Genomic DNA, 19,678 nt, shown 5'->3' with positions numbered 1-19,678 from the left:
TAGTAGGGAGCGGCGATGACTCTATAGGAAGTATAAAGACAAATAAGAATGACATCACATTGGTAGTATTAAACTGAAAAAGTATTGTAAATAAAGGAATAGAGTTAAATGATTGAATAGGTCTATATATTTTCCAGGTATTTAAAGAGGAATGGAATCATGGCTGAGAAGCGATACGAGAAGGGGTATTCATGTTCGTGACTTCGAATATTCGTAGAAGAATTAGAAAAGTTTTGGAGTGTGGTATGGAAGTTAAATATGGATGATAACTAGCTCAGAATGAAAGAGAATAGAAGCTTTTGAAATGTGGTGTTACAGAAGAATTGGACAGATTGAATCACAAATGAAGAGATATTGAAACGAATTGGTGAGAGGAGAACGATTCAGCAAAATTTGAGAAGAAGAAGAAGGGATAGAATTATAGACACATCTTATAGACACATATTAGGTATTTTAAGACAGAAACAGCTTCCTAAAAGAACATTCCAGGAATAATTAATGAACAAGGGGAGTGTGTATGTGAGGATCTTCAAAGGGCAGAAGTATTCAGTCAGCAGTATATAAAGATTGTTGGTTACAAGGATAATGTCCTGATAGAGGAGGAGACAAATGCTAAAGAAGTATTAAAATTTACATATGATAACAATGATATTTACAATAAGATATAAAAGTTGAAAACTAGAAAAGCGGCTGGAATTGATAAGATTTGTGGGGATATACTAAAGACAGTGGGTTGGGATATAGTACCATATCTGAAGTACTTATTTGATTATTGTTTGCTTGAAGGAGCTATACCAAATGAATGAAGAGTTGCTATAGTAGCCCCTGTGTATAAAGGAAAGGGTGATAGATTTAAAGCTGAAAACTACAGGCCAGTATGACGTGGGTTGCATGTGTGCTTTGGGAAGGCATTCTTTCTGATTATATTAGACATGTTTGTGAAATTAATCACTGGTTCGATAGAATGCAGTTTGGTTTTAGGAAAGGTTATTCCAGTGAAGCTCAACTTGTAGGATTCCAGCAAGATATAGCAGATATCTTGGATTCAAGAGGTCAAATGGACTGTATTGCGATTGACCTGTCGAAAGCATTTGATAGGGTGGATCATGGGAGACTACTGGCAAAAAAGAGCACAATTGGACTAGACAAAAGAGTGACTGAATGAGTTGCTATATTTCTAGCAAATAGATCTCATAGAATTAGAGTAGGCGAAGATTTATCAGACCCTGTAATAATTAAGAGTGGAATTCCTCAATGCAGTATTATTGGGCCTTTATGTTTTCATATATATATATATATATATATATATATATATATAAATGATATGGGTAAAGAAGTGGAATCAGAGGTAAGGATTTTTGCAGATGATGTTATTCTGTATAGAGTAATAAATAAGTTACAATTTGTGAGCAACTTCAACGTGACGTCGATAATGTTGTGAGATGGACAGCAGGCAATGGTATGTTGATAAACGGGGGTAATAGGTTGTGAGTTTCACAAATAGGAGAAGTCCTCTCAGTTTTAATTACTGCGTTGATGGGGTGAAATTTCCTTTTGGGGATCTTATTAAGTATCTAGGTGTTAATACAAGGATAAATCTTCATTGGGGTAATCAAATAAATGGGATTGTAAATAAAGGGTACAGACCTCTGCACATGGTTATGAGGGTGTTTAGGGGTTGTAGTAAGGATGTAAAGGAGAGGGCATATAAGTCTCTGGCAAGACCCCAACTAGAGTATGGTTCCAGTGTATGGGACCCTCACCAGGATTACTTGATTCAAGAACTGGAAAAATCCAAAGAAAAGCAGCTCGATTTGTTCTGGGTGATTTCCGACAAAAGAGTAGCGTTACAAAAATGTTGCAAGGTTTGGGTTCGGAAGAACTGAGGCAAAGAAGAAGAGCTGCTCGACTAAGTGGTATGTTCCGAGCTGTCAGCGGAGAGATGGCGTGGAATGACATTAGTAGACGAATAAGTTTGAGTGGCGTCTTTAAAAGTAGGAAAGATCACATTATGAAGATAAAGTTGGAATTCAGGAGGAGAAATTGTGGCAAATATTCATTTATAGGAAGGGGAGTTAGGGATTGGAATAACTTACCAAGGGAGATGTTCAATAAATTTCCAATTTCTTTGCAATCGTTTAAGAAAAAGCTAGGAAAACAACAGATAAGGAATCTGCCACCTGGGCGACTGCCCTAAATGCAGATCAGTATTGATTGATTGATTGATTGAGATTTTGGGTAAAGTGTAGGCGGCAAATCTGGCAGGGGTAAACCAAGTTATGAATATGGCAAATAGATTAGAATAGATGTAGGATATTGTTGTTACGTATACATGAAAAATTGAGCACAGGACAGGGTGGAATGGAGAACTGCATCAATCCAATCTGTGGACTGATGACCCAAACAACAACAACAACAACAACAACAACAACAACAACCATTTGTATGGGAGTATAATGTGAGGAAAATTCAACTTTATTTACAGCTCTTGTGTAATTAAATCCTTTTTTAAACTTCCGAAAACTGTCTACATACAACACATGGTTGCTGTAGGGAACGCCCACATTCAGTTTCAAGATGGTGGCTGCATTAGAACCGTTCGTGTCCTTACCTGTATCGTTGCTTACGAGATACATAAGACCGGGAAATACAGCACACTAAACTCGGCCTCGAGATACTTCCGATAAGCGCCTCTAGAGTTCTCTTTTCTGAGCTGTCTCGCCCGCTCATTGCAACACGTTCCAGTACGAAAACCTATAAAAATTCATTAAAACTAGCAATTTCACAAGACACCAAACACATGTGAGATAAGAATAGACCAAGAGCAGTTGTATGCCTTACTTTCTACAACGTATTTCTTACACTTTGCTTAAACGAAACAAGTAATTCACGAAATAAGCAGAGAAGTCTATTAGCGAGATTGTTACTTCTTCCCGTTTTCTCTAATTCTACCTCAGTGTATCCGATAAACTGATCGAGATTGCGGTCTAAATAACTTTAGGTTTAATCACCATCTTATAAATTATCAGCTATCCTTCCTTTTCCACCACACATCTGATGTTGCGACATTCGTATTGAAGCCGCTGTTTGGGTGCGATGTTATGCCCGTTTCGCCATTGGAAAATCCTATGTAATTTTTCAGTATCTTTTGATGTGGTACAGTTAGGCAGTGCAAGGATCTCAATCTGTAGCCGGTAGGTGTTTTCCTATCCACAGGACGCCAACTTTTAGCGTCGATTCTCCGTATTTCACTCTTTCTTCCCGTAAGATTCAGTTTGTTCTATCAGGAATAAAGCTCCTAAATGATCATTTGTACCATTATTGACTTTTTGGTCAAGTTCAAGTACCTTAAAGCATTTTTCTTATTTTATTACCGTATCCTACTTCTCAATATAAAGATTGTTTCACTTAATCTGACATTTGAATACTCATCAATATCTATTTAGATTTAGAAAAGAATACCCTTAGGCTTTCCTTGACATAGACACGAGACTTGTACTCGTTTTTGGTTGCGGGTGACGTAGATCAGTTATATGCTGAAGTAAATACAATAGACAATACGCGACACTTCCGGATTTAGCCCTATTAAAATGGGAGACAATTCGCACGTGGCGCTCCTAGTGGCGTGACCTGGAAATTCGCGCTAAATTCAAATATCAATGGAAAAGCATATACGGAAATGGATAAATAAATTACGTCTAGAAAGATAGTGTTATTAAGATATTAACTTCAAAGTTGGTAAGGCAATTCTGGATAAACGAATGAAGAATTGTTTAACAGGTTATTATTTAAAGACTGACATTTGACATATAATCAAGATGTGAAGTGGACTGGTGTAAAAGGGCTTGGTCTTTCATTTATGCATTACTTTTTTAGCTTTAGCATTCCTGCCTGAACTTTTACGGCTAGATTTGTCTTTTTCCTCATTTAGAAACATTGTATCATCACATTAAGACACTCGCTAATAAAAATATTGGCACATTCCTTACACATATGATTCAATGAATTAACATTTAAGTCCTGGACAATTTTCTTCTTAACTTAAAGCCTACTAACAGAAAGAAAATCTATAAATTTAGCCTCAAAGACATTGAAAATTTCCCTATAAGCAATACTTCCCATTACATTAGGATAAAGAACATTTGCATCATCATTTTGTTTCAACAAAATATGTACATTTCTTTAGGCACCCATATTTTCTTCAGTGCTTGACAACGCATTACGGCACTTCAATGGGTAACTTGGAACACAAGCAGTCACACATATATGCACATGCATTTTCCTGAATTAAATCAAAACTCACAGATCGCACCTACAACAAACCATCCGTATTGAATGTTAACTGTTACACAATAAAATAAAATAAAATATAATAAAATAAAATAAAATAAAATAAAATAAAAATAAAATAAATTAAAATAAAATAAAATAAATAATCTTATTATATTTAAGCCAGTTAAAATACGGGTCGCGCAGGTCAGAGGTTTAGGGAGTAGGCCCCTACTATAAAAGTCTCGTGTCTCTTGAAGAATGTGTATGCAAAAACAATATTTACTTTTATTTTCTTGTCACGAGGGAAACGGAAGAAAGACCGCGAATCCTTCTGCACTTTATAGTTATTGCAGCAAAAACATATCTGTCCACTTATGTTGAGATGAGATATAAAGGAATAACCCACGCTACTATTTACTTATATCAACTTAATGTAAACGCGTAAATATCGCTAAAAACTTCACAAACAAATACACGAGCTCTTATGACAGAATCATTAACTCCAGGTCTCTCCGCTAGACAGAACTCTAATCGCTGTCCCTTGATATCTCGCAGAGTGTCGCGTATTGTCTCTACTGTATTTGGCTGAAGATACGGTATGTTTATCGTTATCTGAATCAGAAATTTTACTAAATTTTGATGGTAATACGTCATCTCTTGGAGCTGGAGCCTTCCTGCGTTTGACACTTTTCTGTTGTGAACAGGATATACACTAAAAACAGAAGGAATTTCGTTGGGGGGAATTTGTTTGATTGATATGCTTACACTGAAATCTGATGTATTAAAACGCAAGCTAGATACTCGTGCCTCGAAATAGCTTGCCTGCATTTCTCTCTTAAACCGCACTCCGAAGGAAAATTATGGAACGTCACATTTTCTTGTTTTTCAGCGGTATCCGAAGTACACAGAGGTACACAACAGTGCACCATGCTTTTCAACCTCACGGACACTCATCAACAGAAACAGTACGCACAATAAGTTGCAAAAAATCAACACACCATCTCGTAGGCAACGCCTGTGTACGGTACTGTCAAATACAGTAGAGACAATACACGACACTTACGGATTTCGCCTTGCTAAAATGGGAGACTATTCGACGATGGCGCTCCTAGTGACTTGACCTGAACAAATCGCGCTAAATTCAAATATCAATGGAAATGTATATACGGAAATGAACAAATAAATTACGTCTAGAAAGACAGTGGTATTGAGATATTAACTTCGAAGTTGCTAAAGCAATTCTGGATAAATGAATGAAGAATTATTTAAAAGTTTATTATTCAAAGACTGAAATTAGACATATAAACAAGGTGTGAAATGGCTTGATCATTCATTTATGCATTACTTTTTTAGCTTTAGCATACCTGCCTGAAATCTTACGGCTGGATTTGTCTTTTTTCCTCATTTAAAAACAATGTATCATCACATTAAGACATTTGTCAATAAAAATATCGGCACATTCCTTACACATATGATGCAATGAATTAACATTTAATAGCTGGACAATTTTCCTCTTAACATGAAGCCTACTAACAGAAAGAAAATCTATAAAATCCCGGCTTTAATCTGAGAAGAGGGATAAAAGAAAGAAAAGTTAGAAAATGTTGTCGATAGTGATGCTTTGAGGAATATTTACGTACAATTAGAGTAAAAATGTAACATACCCTTGGCTGTATAGTCGAGGATTTTTAAAGTCGCTGGCCTGGAAATGATCTGAACAGATCTTATAATTCTTATACAAGCGTAACGTCCCTTCTTTCTTGTACACTTTATCCAAATCGCTTCTGTGACATTTCAAAACCCACAGATCACACCTACAACAACACATCGGTATTGAAGGTTAACTGCTGCACTATACAATAAAATATGCGTATTATATTCTTAAGCCCGTTAAAACATGGGTCGAGCAGGTCAGAAGATTATGAAGTACTATAAAAATCTCTGTCACTGGAAGAATAGATATGCAAACACAATATTACTTACATGTTCTTGTCACGAGGGAACCTGAAGAACGAGCGCGCATTTTTCTCTACTTCGTAATTACTGCAGCCAAACACAGCACATACCTTTCCCCTCATGTTGAAAGGAGATATCAAGGAATGACACACGCTACTATTTAATTATGTCAACTCACTGAAAACGCATAAATAACAACAAAAACTTCACACAAAAATACACGTGCTCTTATGACAGAATCAGTACCGTTCAGGTCTATCCGCTAGAGTGAGCTCCAATAGCTGTCCCTCGATATCTCACTCAGTGTCGTGTATTGTCTCTACTGTATTTGGTACTGTATATAGTAGGCCACTGTATGCATAGAGTTAGTAAATGGAACACTAGAGGTAGCATTGGCGCTGCAGTCGCGTGCGAATTTGAACGAGCACGCTGTTTGGCAAAAGCTGGATTGTTTGGCACTTCCACTATTGGAGGTTCCCGATAAATTGAAGTATATACTTCTTTGAAGGAAAATGTCAGTCTCCTGTGCAGCTTATGGCGGCATAGAGAGGTTCATAAAGGACCATAGCATATCAAATGCTGATGCTCTACCTTAATTAAGGCCACAGTCGTCTTCTTCCCATTCCCAGCCCTTTCCTGTCCTATAGTCATCGTAAGACCTACTGTATGTGTGTCGGTGCGACGTAAAGTAAATTGGTACAAAAAAGAAAATAAGGAAAGATGTGCATGATAGCCTGGAGTTGTGGTCCGTTTTTCACTTTTTGTGTGCATTTATAGTAGGCCCATTAAAAGCTATTGAATACATTTTCTGTATATACAGTTTGTTGCTTTCCCTTCACACAATACGTGTAGCAGTCCCCATTCATATCTTACCACATTTTACAATTAAGGGACTAGATGTGCCACACCGTGTGAACGTCTGAGTCCATTACTTTCGTCAATATCATTATTCCTTTAAATGTCACATAGGACTATATACAAGCATAATGTTGAAATCTCTCTATTAAATATAAATATAAATAATAATGACTAATAGAATTTGGGAGCCATAAATATACAAATAAATAATTCTTAAACTTTGCCGGCTGTTGAAACTCATCTTCAGGGTCGTTGCCTTGTGACAAGGAGATCTGAATCACTTGATACCTAAAAAATTAATATTGGAAAAGGAGTCCATCTGGTAATTTCCCCCACCCATAGAAATTAAACAGAATATATATTAATCTCATACAATATACTTAGTCAATTAAACCTGTATTTACCTAGAAATCCGAGCAGAGCTCGTCGTGATACACCCTTGAACATATATAACAAAATAAAGAGAATATTGATATAAATAATAAATGTCTTAATTTATGAAATAACTCTCTCTCAATAACTGGTACTCAGTTTATTCCGCAACGCAAAATATTCACACGCAGTCATGACTCATTTTTCAAGAATGGACTCCACTTTGCTGATGGCGTTGGTATAGTTTGAAAAGGCCCAACACGTTACCTTACGTAGACTCTCCGTAGAATTATATATGGCTAACATTCATAACCATAGAATGTTGTTACACTCCAGCATCTTTCTCCCTGGTTCCTTCAACAGCAGATCTCGAACTTCCAACATGGCATGGGACATCTTCCCACAACTCGTACAAAACACCTCTCCGATTACCACCAGTATCACATCTGCACACTGCAAGCTGCAACTTCCAACTCCTCCACGCGTACTTGCACCACACTAGCCCAAGCCAACACAACAGCATCTTAAAATAGCCCAGTTCCTGGAATTTTCCACCTCAGCTCCGTCAACACGTAAACCCCCGCTCGGAGACTCGTCACGTACACAACCGGGAGATAAACTGAGTGATCGAAACACACTAGTCCCAAATAAAATATAGAGAGTATCCATAATAACGAGAGTTCCAAAAAGAGTTACTAAGCCGCGACGGCTAAATACACACATAAATGAAATATACACATGAATAAATAATAATAATAATAATAATAATAATAATAATAATAATAATAATAATAATAATAATAATAATAATAATAATAATAATAATAATAATAATAATAATAATAATATCTGACCGGGGTTTGTCAGGTTACAATGTATTATTGACTGAACGAGTTGGCGGTGCGGTTAGGGTCACGAAGCTGTAAGCTTGCTTTCGGGAAATAGTGGGTTCAATCCCCACTGTCGGCAGCCCCATTTTCACACCAGGCTGAACCTTAATTAAGCCCACGGGCGCTTCCTTCCCTTTCCTAACCCAGCATCGCCGTAAGGCCTATCTTTGTCGGTGCGATGTAAATCAAATTGTAAAACATATTATAAGTATTTTTTCAATTCCCTTCAATCATATAATATACCACTCTCCCTTTCCATTAACGGAAATCATTTTACAAGTTAAAATCGCAAAGTAAATCATACATTTCAGGAAAAGCTAAATAAAAATTCCATAAAAGGGTGAAACCACAACCGAGTGTCATATTTCCACTTGTAATGCCGTTAAGAAAACTTCGACAAAAAAAAAAAAAAAAAAAAAAAAATAATAATAATAATAATAATAATAATAATAATAATAATAATAATAATAATAATAATAATAATAATAATAATAATGGCTTTATGTCCCACTACGTACTTGCACGGTTTTCGGAGACGCTGAGGTGTCAGAATTTTTTTCCCCACGGGAGTTCTTTCATGTGCTACAAGAGGCTGACTTATTTGAGCACCATCAAGTATCATCGGACTGAGCCAGGCTCGAATCTGCCAACTTGGGCTCAGAAAGCTAGGGTCTAAACCGGTGATGATAATTTTGTCTACTTTACCCCAAAATCTCGCCAACGTTTCTAGGCCTAGAATCTCGCTCATCCGCTTCGCACGCGAGAGGACATTTTCGGTCGTTGGGCAGAATTATACCAAATTTATGGTCATTTACACACAAAAATAGCAAAATATACGAGCCCTCCTTCTAAACGTATGTTGTTAGAAGACTTAATATGAACAGTAAATTGATTTTTGTTACTTAATTGCACCTGAACACCGTCCTCTCTAATTACGCATTTAATCCTGTATTCATGCTTTTTGGGCTTTCTTTTTTACTGGAGAGAAGCATCACAAGTATACTGTAGTATCTGAGAATATTTACATGTAAGAATTTTAAACCTTATATATATCCACACAGTTTTAAAAGGCCCCGATTTAACATTGATGAGTATGGCGGAATGAGCTTTTTGCCAAACAGCCGCGACTTCAACATGCTCCGCCCGCTACACTGATTCTCCCGTAGACGGTGGCGCCAATGCTACCTCTAGTGAATCATTTACTAACTCTATGACTGTATGGACCTTGTGCCTTTGCGATAGCAGCGCTACAAGCGGCGGAGAATATTCACATACGCGAGAGCGTGAGGGAGCAGCAACGGAGGGAGTTATCACACTAGTCATTTCTATCCGTTCTGATCTTACTCTTTGCTACCTCTCATATGGTTGCTCGTATGGCTGCTTCACGTGTGTGAGCATAACACCGGGAAGGCATTATTTGTCCTGTTCTGCGTGTTTTGCACTTCCATTCTAGAAGCCGTGACTGTCAGTTTGTTCATTTCAAGGCCGTACTGAGTGGACTTGGTGTATCCCACGCATTGATTGTTGGGTAAGCTCATTAGATTGTCTGATCGGTGATCTGTTAAATGCGAAGCGCTGTATTTATGTAATATCGCCGGTACGCCAAATGGTTTATGTCATTATTTGTTGACATTTCGTTCTTAGGGTGTCAAATCGTTTGATAAGTCTGCCCTGAAACTATGGTATTTTTGACAGCAGTTCTCAGAATGGTTCATCGTGGCTCCAGAGTTATTGTCGTCTGTGGGCCTTCTGGATCTGGAAAATCTTCGCTTTTGCGACGTCTCTTCGATGAATTTCCTGACAAGTTCGGATTTTCAGTTTCCCACACTACCCGTAAACCTCGTCCTGGGGAAGAAGATGGCAAGCATTACCACTTCACCACAAAAGAGGCAATGGAGGAAGCAATCAAGAAAGGAGAGTTTTTGGAAAGTGCTATTTTTTCAGACAACATCTATGGCACGAGGTTAGTGATATAGTCCGTTTCAAGCCTGTCTTAATGATTTTTGTGTGTAAGGTTACAGTATTTGTGATAGTAGAAACAGAATTATTAGTGAAAACAGTACACTCTTCATAAAGATCTTATTGTTAAGTTTGACAACAAATCAGAACCTGTTAGGGAGTATGAGCTGCTGTAGCTGGTGATAGAAGTATTTCCCACCTTTATAGTAGATGGTTCCTTAAAGACAGGTAGGTGCTGTGTAGGAAGAACTTACCAAAGAAAGCTGTGCAGAACTTTGGCAGAGTTCGGGTGGGCTCGTTAGTGGCACTACACGCCCCTCCAACTGTTCGAGTGAGATCTTGGTGCATGTATGCTTGGACACAGTAACCTATAGCATAATGATATTGTTAGAGGTGCAGAAGCAGTCTGCATATTCTGAAAGATTTTGAAAGCCGCTCATATTGCCTTCACTGTCATCTGTGCTATTGGTGCAGGCGTCACTAATGGTAGAAATATAGTAACTGGCACTCGAGGATTGTTACATAAAATGTTACTTTAAATGCTGCTATTCTCACCTTAAAATGATCGTTGAATCGTTCAATACGCTTGTCAGAGACCAACCCGTCCACCCCTAGAAGTGCCTATACTTTTATAACCTAAAATACTGTTTGATGCCATACTCCATTGCTTATAACATTCATTGGTTCACATATGGAAGAGGATGATGTCAATGACACGTAGGGTGAGGCCTAGATTTTGTTACCAACCATTGCAGAAGCAAAAATTATGAAGCAGGCAGGGGAGTTTAAAAGCCCATGGAGCACACTGTTCACACGGCAAGATAAAAGGTAGTTTAGTAGTTGTAAGCTATCTTTGCACATCCAGGCCAATCTCTGTCATTAGAATAGTGGCCCTTTTGGGTCATAACCATATCAAACCAACAGCCAACAGTTGGCAGCATTGTCGTTCCTCTCGGTGCTCCCTCTCAGCGCTACTAATGCGACAGTCAACTTGCGTGCGCCACCTAGTGGTAGCTTGTGTTACTAAACGTTGAGTACCGGTTACTATAGTTCTGCCTTACTAACACTCACTGTAACTATCATCCCCCAGATTAATGATTGTATGGTCTGATACTTCATCCATTATGTGATCGCGATTACGTGTCTATATCGACTCTACCATTCTTCTTCTCCATTTGATGCAATTCTTTCTATCAGCAATGTTCTTGCATCTTCAAGTCTGAAAGTAACATTCTTTTGTGCTACATAAGTTTCAACATGAGCCCAAGTCATTTCGATTGGGCTCAAGTCTGGATGGTACGGTGGTGGGCGCAAAATCGTATGTCTTTAAGCAGCAAGTAGTCTTTCGATTTTATATGTCTTATAGCGTGGTTTATGGGATTTAATCAAAGCACATATAGAGGTTTTATCATCTCTGAGGAAAACAGAATACCCTTATCAGTCAATCAACTCTGCATAACCGTTTTTTTTTCCCCCCCCCTCCCAGGAAGATGATATGGGTATACGCTTACATTGGACGTTATAGGATGATGTATTATCAATCACTATAGAGTTGGGTGGCAAATTAGTAATGAATTTCTATGTCAGATATTTTTCATAGTTTCCATAGTTCATCTCATTGTGATAATCCCCTGTTGTTTTGTTGGATTTGAAAAACCAACAAAGAATTTAAAACGAAACGTGCATCTGAACCGGCATGTACCAGTATTAATCTTTGCCCTTTCGAGGTAGGTAGGTTTGTAGGTGAGAACTGTCACTCCACATGCTTAGCGTAGTATGCAGATATATCTCATCAGTGTAAACAATAGGTCTACCGTCTTGTCACTACCTCCTTATGCTCTGCATGTACTGTACACGTAGGAGCCTTATGTCAGGCTTCTCCGTAAGTATTCTACTCGTGTCATCCGTCTTCCTCCATCAAAAACGTAGGCCTCGAACTATCTTGTTGAATGTTATTACACCACCTTTAAACTGTATATCCTCACCAGTTTCCTACAGACCTTTTCCAGCGTTCGTCTCTCGCCTTTGGTATCATAAAAATGATGAATTGTACGCCTGGCCATGCATTTATCAAAATCGTCCAATTCACACTTCTTGATAGATTTCGATCTTCTCTTTTCAGGCATTGAAACTGAATCCACTTCGTCCCTTTCAATTTTTTCTCTCTCATATTAAAAGTTTTTTTATTGAAATATTAAAATATTTACATGTCAAGGTATTTACAATAATAGGGTGTTTAGTGCTGGTGAAGTTCTTGAGTATAGATTTTTACATAGTACATACATACATACATACATACATTATCATTATAGACTGTTATGCCTTTCAGCGTTCAGTCTGCAAGCCTCTGAGAATTTACTAAACGTCGCCACAATCCTCGATTTGCAACTAGTGTTGTGGCCTCATTTAGTTCCATACCTCTTATCTTTATATCGTTAGAAACCGAGTCTATCGTCGTCTTGGTCTACCTCTACTTCTCTTACCTTCCATAGCAGAGTCGATTATTCTCCTAGGTAACCTATCCTCCTCCATTCGCCTCACATGACCCCACCACCAAAGCCAGTTTATGCGTACAGCCTCATCCATTGAGTTCATTCTTAAATTAGCCTTTATCTCCTCATTCCAAGTACCCTCCTGCCATTGTTCCCACCTGTTTGTACCAGCAATCATTCTTGCTACTTTCATGTCTGTTACTTCTAACTTATGAATAAGATATCCTGAGTCCACCCAGCTTTCACTCCTGTAAAGCAGTGTTGGTCTGAAAACAGACCGATGTAAAGATAGTTTCGTCGGGGAGCTGACTTCCTTCTTACAAAATACTATTGATCGCAACTGCAAGCTCACTGCATTAGCTTTACTACACCTTGATTCAATCTCACTTACTATATTAACATTCTGGGAGAACACACAACCTAAATACTTGAAATTATTGACCTGTTCTACCTTTGTATCACCAATCTGACATTCAATTCTGTTGAATTTCTTACCTACTGACATCAATTTAGTCTTCGAGAGGCTAAATTTCGTACCATGCTCATTGCACCTATTCTCAAGTTCCAAGATATTAGACTGCAGGCTTTTGGCACAATCTGCCATTAACCTTTTGAGCCCCGAATTATACTTTTGAACAAAAAAAAAAATGTAAGAGTTATTCAGTTTCAATACTGTGCTGTGAACATGTAAATGTTTGAAATTTTTTTTTTTTTTCAAATTGGTTAAGAAAATAGAACATGTTGCTTTATAGCAACATTGGGGTCAGGAGTCAATATTTTATACATAAAAATTGGGTTTGTTACAATGTGTAACCTTTATGTATTCCTATTATTTCAGCTTGAATATTTTAACAAACATATTATGAACACTTAAAACTATAAATGGTGTAATATATAGGGTGGCTGAGAAGTAGTGATTCACTGTTTTTACATTGCAGTTTTACAAGAAAAATATGCAAATGATGATGAAATGATGGTACACAATTGGTCATATGACAAAACAGAACAACACTTGAAATAGTATTTATATTAGTAGAAAGAACTCTTGATAGAGAGATGAAAACAGGCTCATATGGCAAATTGTAACTTCCGAAGGTAGTGAAACAGTCACAAATACTTGAACCGCTGATCCCTTCATACTGCCAGTCTGTCTTCATGGATGTCTTTACTTATTGTGGAAGTTATATAAGCAATTGCGTGCAGATGTCAAACACAGGTGCACTTCACATTTAGTACACATCAACTGAGTGAATCCAGTAGGATAAAATTGGCAGCGACCTTTTTTTTTCCTCATATTTTGGCCAGTGCCCACATTCATCATATCGTACATGTGCAACAGGTCTTGGGGCAAAATGTCTCTTCTTTTCAATTTCCTTAGGTGACTCACTTGGGCAACCTCATTTCCTACATTGTGTTTTCCCTGACTTAGTCAAAGCTGATGCTGTTTGAACTTGGAACTTCAGTAGTGAATTTTCACAATTATTACTTTGTTGCTTCTGGTGTCTTCGGTATAGAAGCCAAGCATTGACTACGGCAACTCAAATGCACCAGAACACAATTCTCATGTACCATTTCAAAGAACGGATATCAATTCTGTACAATTCAAGCAGCATATCTGCCAAGTCAACACCACCCATAAATTGATTGTACTCATTCACGATATATGGGTGATCAACATTAATCCGTTTCCTGTGGCTCAGTGGCTGCATATGTAGATATTAAGTCTATAATATACATTTGAATAATAGGCTATACTTATTTCAGGACAAATATTGCCTTGAGAAGCTTACCACGTTTTCAGGTTCAATATCCAGGTCCCTTCCACTAGTAAATAAAGATGTTTGATCTTCTATATCTGAAAAGTTATCATCTTCTAGGTCAGAAATATTACCATCCAATACTTTGTCAATAAGGTCCTCTATATCTCTTTCAGTCCTAAGTATTGAGTTCATTATCTACCGAGTTTTATTTCAACACTGAACCTTTGAATATTACTTTTAGGTTAGAGGAAGCACAACCACTCAGCCCCAGTGTAGCTTAGGAGCAACATGATTTTTGAACCAATGTACACAAAAACTGTTGATTTCTTCACTGAATTTAAAGGTAGAATATGAATATGAATCCTGGAATACATCCTGTAATAATTATAGTAGATAGCAGTTTCAAGACTCAAACTAAACATACGATAACACAAGCTGAAAAACCTTCTGTGCAAGTTCCCGCCATTCTGTGATGCAGCTGAATCCAAAGAGTATACATACTATCATGGAATAGCAGACATGAGGCATCTTGTGGGTGATTCAGAAACTACTAAGACGTGGGTTCAAAGTAACATCGGAGTTAAAGGGAATAATTTTGTTTTCTGGTACTAAAAAATGTTGGAATATCATGTAGCTCTGAAGCAACACCAGGGCTGAAAGGGTTAAGACCAAGTCGTCAGCATAGGCCAAACTGCTTACTACATTTCCACCTAACTGAATCCCTCCCTGCCATTTTATACCTTTCAGCAGATGATCCATGTAAATTACGAACAGCAAAGGTGAAAGATTACAGCCTTGTCTAAAGCGGCCCTTACACGATCAATAATATTGACAATACAGTATGATATCTATATATATAAAATAAGAGTTTTGTCTGTACATTGCTCAGAATTTGAAAATAATGGTATTTCTGTATCGGTCATGTCCATAGTAACAAGAAAATGCACTTTTTACTTTTCCGTAATTTCTGTCTGTATGTATGTATGTATGTACACGCATCACGAGAAAACGGTTGAAGAGAATTTAATGAAAATTGGTATGTGAAGTCAGAAGATGAGCCTCTACAATCTAGGCTATAAATCATTTTACTCACGCTGAGAAAAATGGTAGTTTAGGGGAAGGCCTAAAATGTAATTCTCAAATATTTCTTATTAGAGGTGTAATCGATAAATGCTACATAGCTAGGGTTATACAGTATAGTATTAAATTTCCTATTATTCATGTCTTATACATTGTTACCGCACTGGCTATGATCACAAAGATATTCATGATTTTGGATTTTTGTTACTAAGTCCATATCAGCGCTGAGTAACCAGAAAATGGGTAAACAGTATTTAATGAAAATCGGTATGTAAAGTCGGAGAATAAGAAACTACAGTTTATGGTATAAAATATTTTACAAATCACAGAGTCGAAAGAAAACTAAATGTGAAGGCCTACAATATAGAAAGCTCATAACATTGATCAACAATAACATTACATTGACCATTGTTTGTCGTGATGTGCTTTGTGCCATCTGTTGCCCCTCATCTCCGGTAGATAGGATTACTTCTGCGTACAGAGTATTTTTTAATTTGATTTACGTCGCACCGACATAGATAGGTTTTATGGCGACGATGGGATAGGAAAGGGCTAGGAGTGCCTTAGGCCTTAATTAAGGTTCAGGCTCAGCATTTGACTGGTGTGAAAGTGGGAAACCACGGAATACCATCATCAGCGCTGCCGACAACGGGGTTCGAATCCACCATCTCTCGGATGCAAGCTCACAGCTGCGCACCGCTAACCACACAGTCAACTCGCTCAGTCACACAGAGTGTATCAGCCTGCCTGAATATTGATGGGAGGTAGCTGGGGAGTTAGATAACTTTCTTCTTTAGCATGCCATTCCCCTCGTTTATAAATTTTCTGATACTACTGGTACGTAACACACTGGATCATCATAGCATTCGGGCTATTCAATCCCTACTCTGAGGCACTGATTGGATTGAACAGTGTGCAAATTAAACGGAATAATGGCAGATGAGTGTTCATGGCAATCTGCGGCCTGGTCATCCCAGCTCTGGAACTTTGGACTATTAGATTGGCACCGCAATCTAATCGCAGCACTGTTCGTTAAAAGTGATAAAACGTGCGGCTTTCCACTTGATCGAGTATTTGATATGATAGCATCGCTTTTAATCGCTACACTCATACTTACGTTTTTTAATGACCTATGTTGATTTCATGTTAAGAAAACCACAAAGTCAGTCTTTCTGAGAATCCCGTAGCAAAGCACGGGTACACCAGCTAGTTGACAATAATATTGATCGTGTAAGGTGGAAAAAGAGTATTGATGGTAGGTATTGAAGCGATATTGATGAAATCCAGATTTTCTGATCTCGGGGCGTCAATATTTAAAAGTGGAGGGGATACTGTCAATATTATTGACCGTCTAGGGGAGGACGTTAATATTATTGTCAATACTCATTTGTCGCCGCGCTTTCGTAGGGAACGGAAGTGATCTTTGTGCAGAGCATTATGGACTATACAAGTGACCTTAAGACGATGTCTGAAAACTTTGAAGCGGTAGACTCGGTGAACTCTGACAACAACATACAGACTATCGCAAAACTTGGGGAGAAAAACTGCTCACTTTGGATGTCAAGCAGGGACAATTTGCTGAGGAAGCAGTAAATGACTTGCTTTTTGAAGCAAGCTTGAACAATCTCCATCGCAACTCCGTAAAAATAAATGAAGTATGTCAATGTCTAAGCTCTCAGATTACCACACATCCGAGAACAAGCAGTGGTAGCACTTCATCCTTTTCCACATTTAACTATTCTTATCCTACTCACAGTGATAACCCACTAATCAACAACAAACAACATCAGGATTTATCAGTAGTGACTTTTTTCAACCTGCCGCCTCTGTGGTGTAGTGGTTAGTGTGATTAGCTGCCACCCCCGGAAGCCCGGGTTCGATTCCCGGCTCTGCCACAAAATTTGAAAAGTGGTACGAGGGCTGGAACGGGGTCCACTCAGCCGCGGGAGGTCAACTGAGTAGAGGTGGGTTCGATTCCCACCTCAGCCATCCTGGAAGTTTTTTTCCGTGGTTTCCCACTTCTCCTCCAGGCAAATGCCGGGATGGTACCTAACTTACGGCCACGGCCGCTTCCTTCTCTCTTCTTTGTCTATCCCTTCCGATCTTCCCCTCCCCCCGCAAGGCCTCTGTTCAGCATAGCAGGGGAGGCCGCCTGGGCGAGGTACTGGTCATCCACCCCAGTTGTATCCCCCGACCCAGAGTCTGAAGCTCCAGGACACTGCCCTTGAGCCGTTAGAGGTGAGATCCGTCGCTAAGTCCGAGGGAAAAACCGACCCTGGAGGGTAAACAGATAACGAACAAACAGACTGTTTTCGACACCTTCGCAGATTGAGGATTTTAAATTTTGATTGCTTTTGATTGCCTTATTTTTTCCCTTTCTGTTTAATCAATACCTAATTCATATTATATTTTGTTTTAAATTATTCAATATGCGTTTCCCTACTTCTGCTTCCGTGCTAACTAGGCCTAATTTCATACAGGTGTGAAGAGGTTGTGTGCGATGGCAGACTGAAGGGCGGGAAAAAGTCCATTCGACACCACATGCCGTACGATGTCGGCATGTACAAGATCTCTGGTGACACATTTGGTGTTTACCCGACAAAATTCATTAAATCTCAGACATAGACTCCCAGTCTGCCATCTAGTAGGTCGAATTTGACGAGCAGACAGCCAGATGGCATCAAATCGAAATGTCTGCACACTGTAGCTGAGGCCATCTGTAATAATTTTATGAACATCCTTTCTTTCATTCTGAAATAATCTGCCAATCTGATTTCCGTCAGCAGCCTCAAATGAGAATATTCTTCACGTTTCTTCAACCACTCTGTCATCCACCTATTTTTTTTTTTTTTCTATTGGCTTTACGTCGCACCGACACAGATACGTCTTATGGCGACGATGGGACAGGAAAGTGTTAGGACGGGGGAGGAAGTCGCCATGGCCTTAATTAAGGTACAGGCCCAGCATTTGCCTGGTGTGAAAATGAGAAACCACGGAAAACCATCTTCAGGGCTGCCGTCTGTGGGGTTCGAACCCACTATCTCCCGAATACTGGATACTGGCCGCACTTAAGCGACTGCAATTATCGAGCTCGGTCCACCGATTTCACTGAACTTGACGAATACCTTCCATAGCCATATTTATGGCTACACAACCTTTTTATCGATCATCCATGTTTTCAAAACACACAACGCCACAAAAATTCACTTGAAAAGACACTATTTCAATAGTCCGAATGGTGGAAACAAACGTACTGAGCACATTTATTGATACAGTTATTGACAATAATATTGACCGTGTAGGGTATGGCGATATTGACGGTGATACTGACAGGAGTAAGCGACTGTATTGTCAATAATATTGATCGAGTAAGGGCCGCTTAACCCCTGTAAGTACCCTGAACCAAGAACTCATTCTACCATCAATTCTCACTGAAGCCCAATTGTCAACATAAATGCCTTCGATTGATTTTAATAATCAACCTTTAATTCCATAGTCCCCCAGTATAGTGAACATCTTTTCCCTCGGTACCCTGTCGTATGCTTTCTCTAGATCTACGAAACATAAACACAACTGCCTATTCCTCTCGTAGCATTTTTCAGTTACCTGGCGCATACTGAAAATCTGATCCTGACAGCCTCTCTGTGGTCTGAAACCACACTGATTTTCATGCAACTTCCTCTCAACGATTGATTGCACCCTCCCTTCCAAGATGCCAGTGAATACTTTGCCTGGTATACTAATCAGTGATATACCTCGATAATTGTTGCAATCCTTCCTGTTCCCTTGCTTATAGATAGGTGCAATTACTGCTTTTGTCCAATCTGAAGGTACTGTGTAGAGATGAGAAGAATGCAAGAATGAGGAATGTGGCCTGCAAGCATGAACTTCCTGTTCTGCCCAGACAGATTGGCTCTTATCTGCTGCACGAAAACATTGATTCACACTTTGCAGTTTGCTGGATTACAACTGACAAGAGCGAAGGGCTGCCAGTAGAAGATAATAATAAAGTCACCTGGGTATTAGCGGAGTTGCTATG

General features: G+C 38.7%; 1 protein-coding gene across 7 annotated transcripts in view; it reads left to right on the top strand.

Moving 5' to 3' along the window:
* The first annotated feature begins 9,708 nt into the window (after positions 1-9,708).
* LOC136871889 (guanylate kinase) overlaps positions 9,709-19,678 on the top strand; it is a 126,887-nt gene continuing 116,917 nt past the window's right edge. For 2 of the 7 annotated variants that reach the window (XM_067145561.2, XM_067145562.2), the window contains exons 1-2: positions 9,709-9,876; positions 9,993-10,311. In XM_067145561.2, the coding sequence (XP_067001662.2) occupies positions 10,028-10,311 (284 nt within the window). In that variant the 5' untranslated portion in view covers positions 9,709-9,876; positions 9,993-10,027. Of the gene's footprint in view, positions 9,946-9,992; positions 10,312-19,678 lie in introns of all 7 variants that reach the window. The other 5 variants (XM_067145565.2, XM_067145564.2, XM_067145563.2 and 2 more) reach the window with 5 other exon arrangements.

The sequence above is a fragment of the Anabrus simplex genome, chromosome 4 (genome assembly GCF_040414725.1).
Source record: "Anabrus simplex isolate iqAnaSimp1 chromosome 4, ASM4041472v1, whole genome shotgun sequence".
NCBI lineage: Eukaryota > Metazoa > Arthropoda > Insecta > Orthoptera > Tettigoniidae > Anabrus > Anabrus simplex.
Note: the sequence above shows the minus strand (reverse complement) of the source record. Positions and strands in the feature narration are given on the sequence as shown.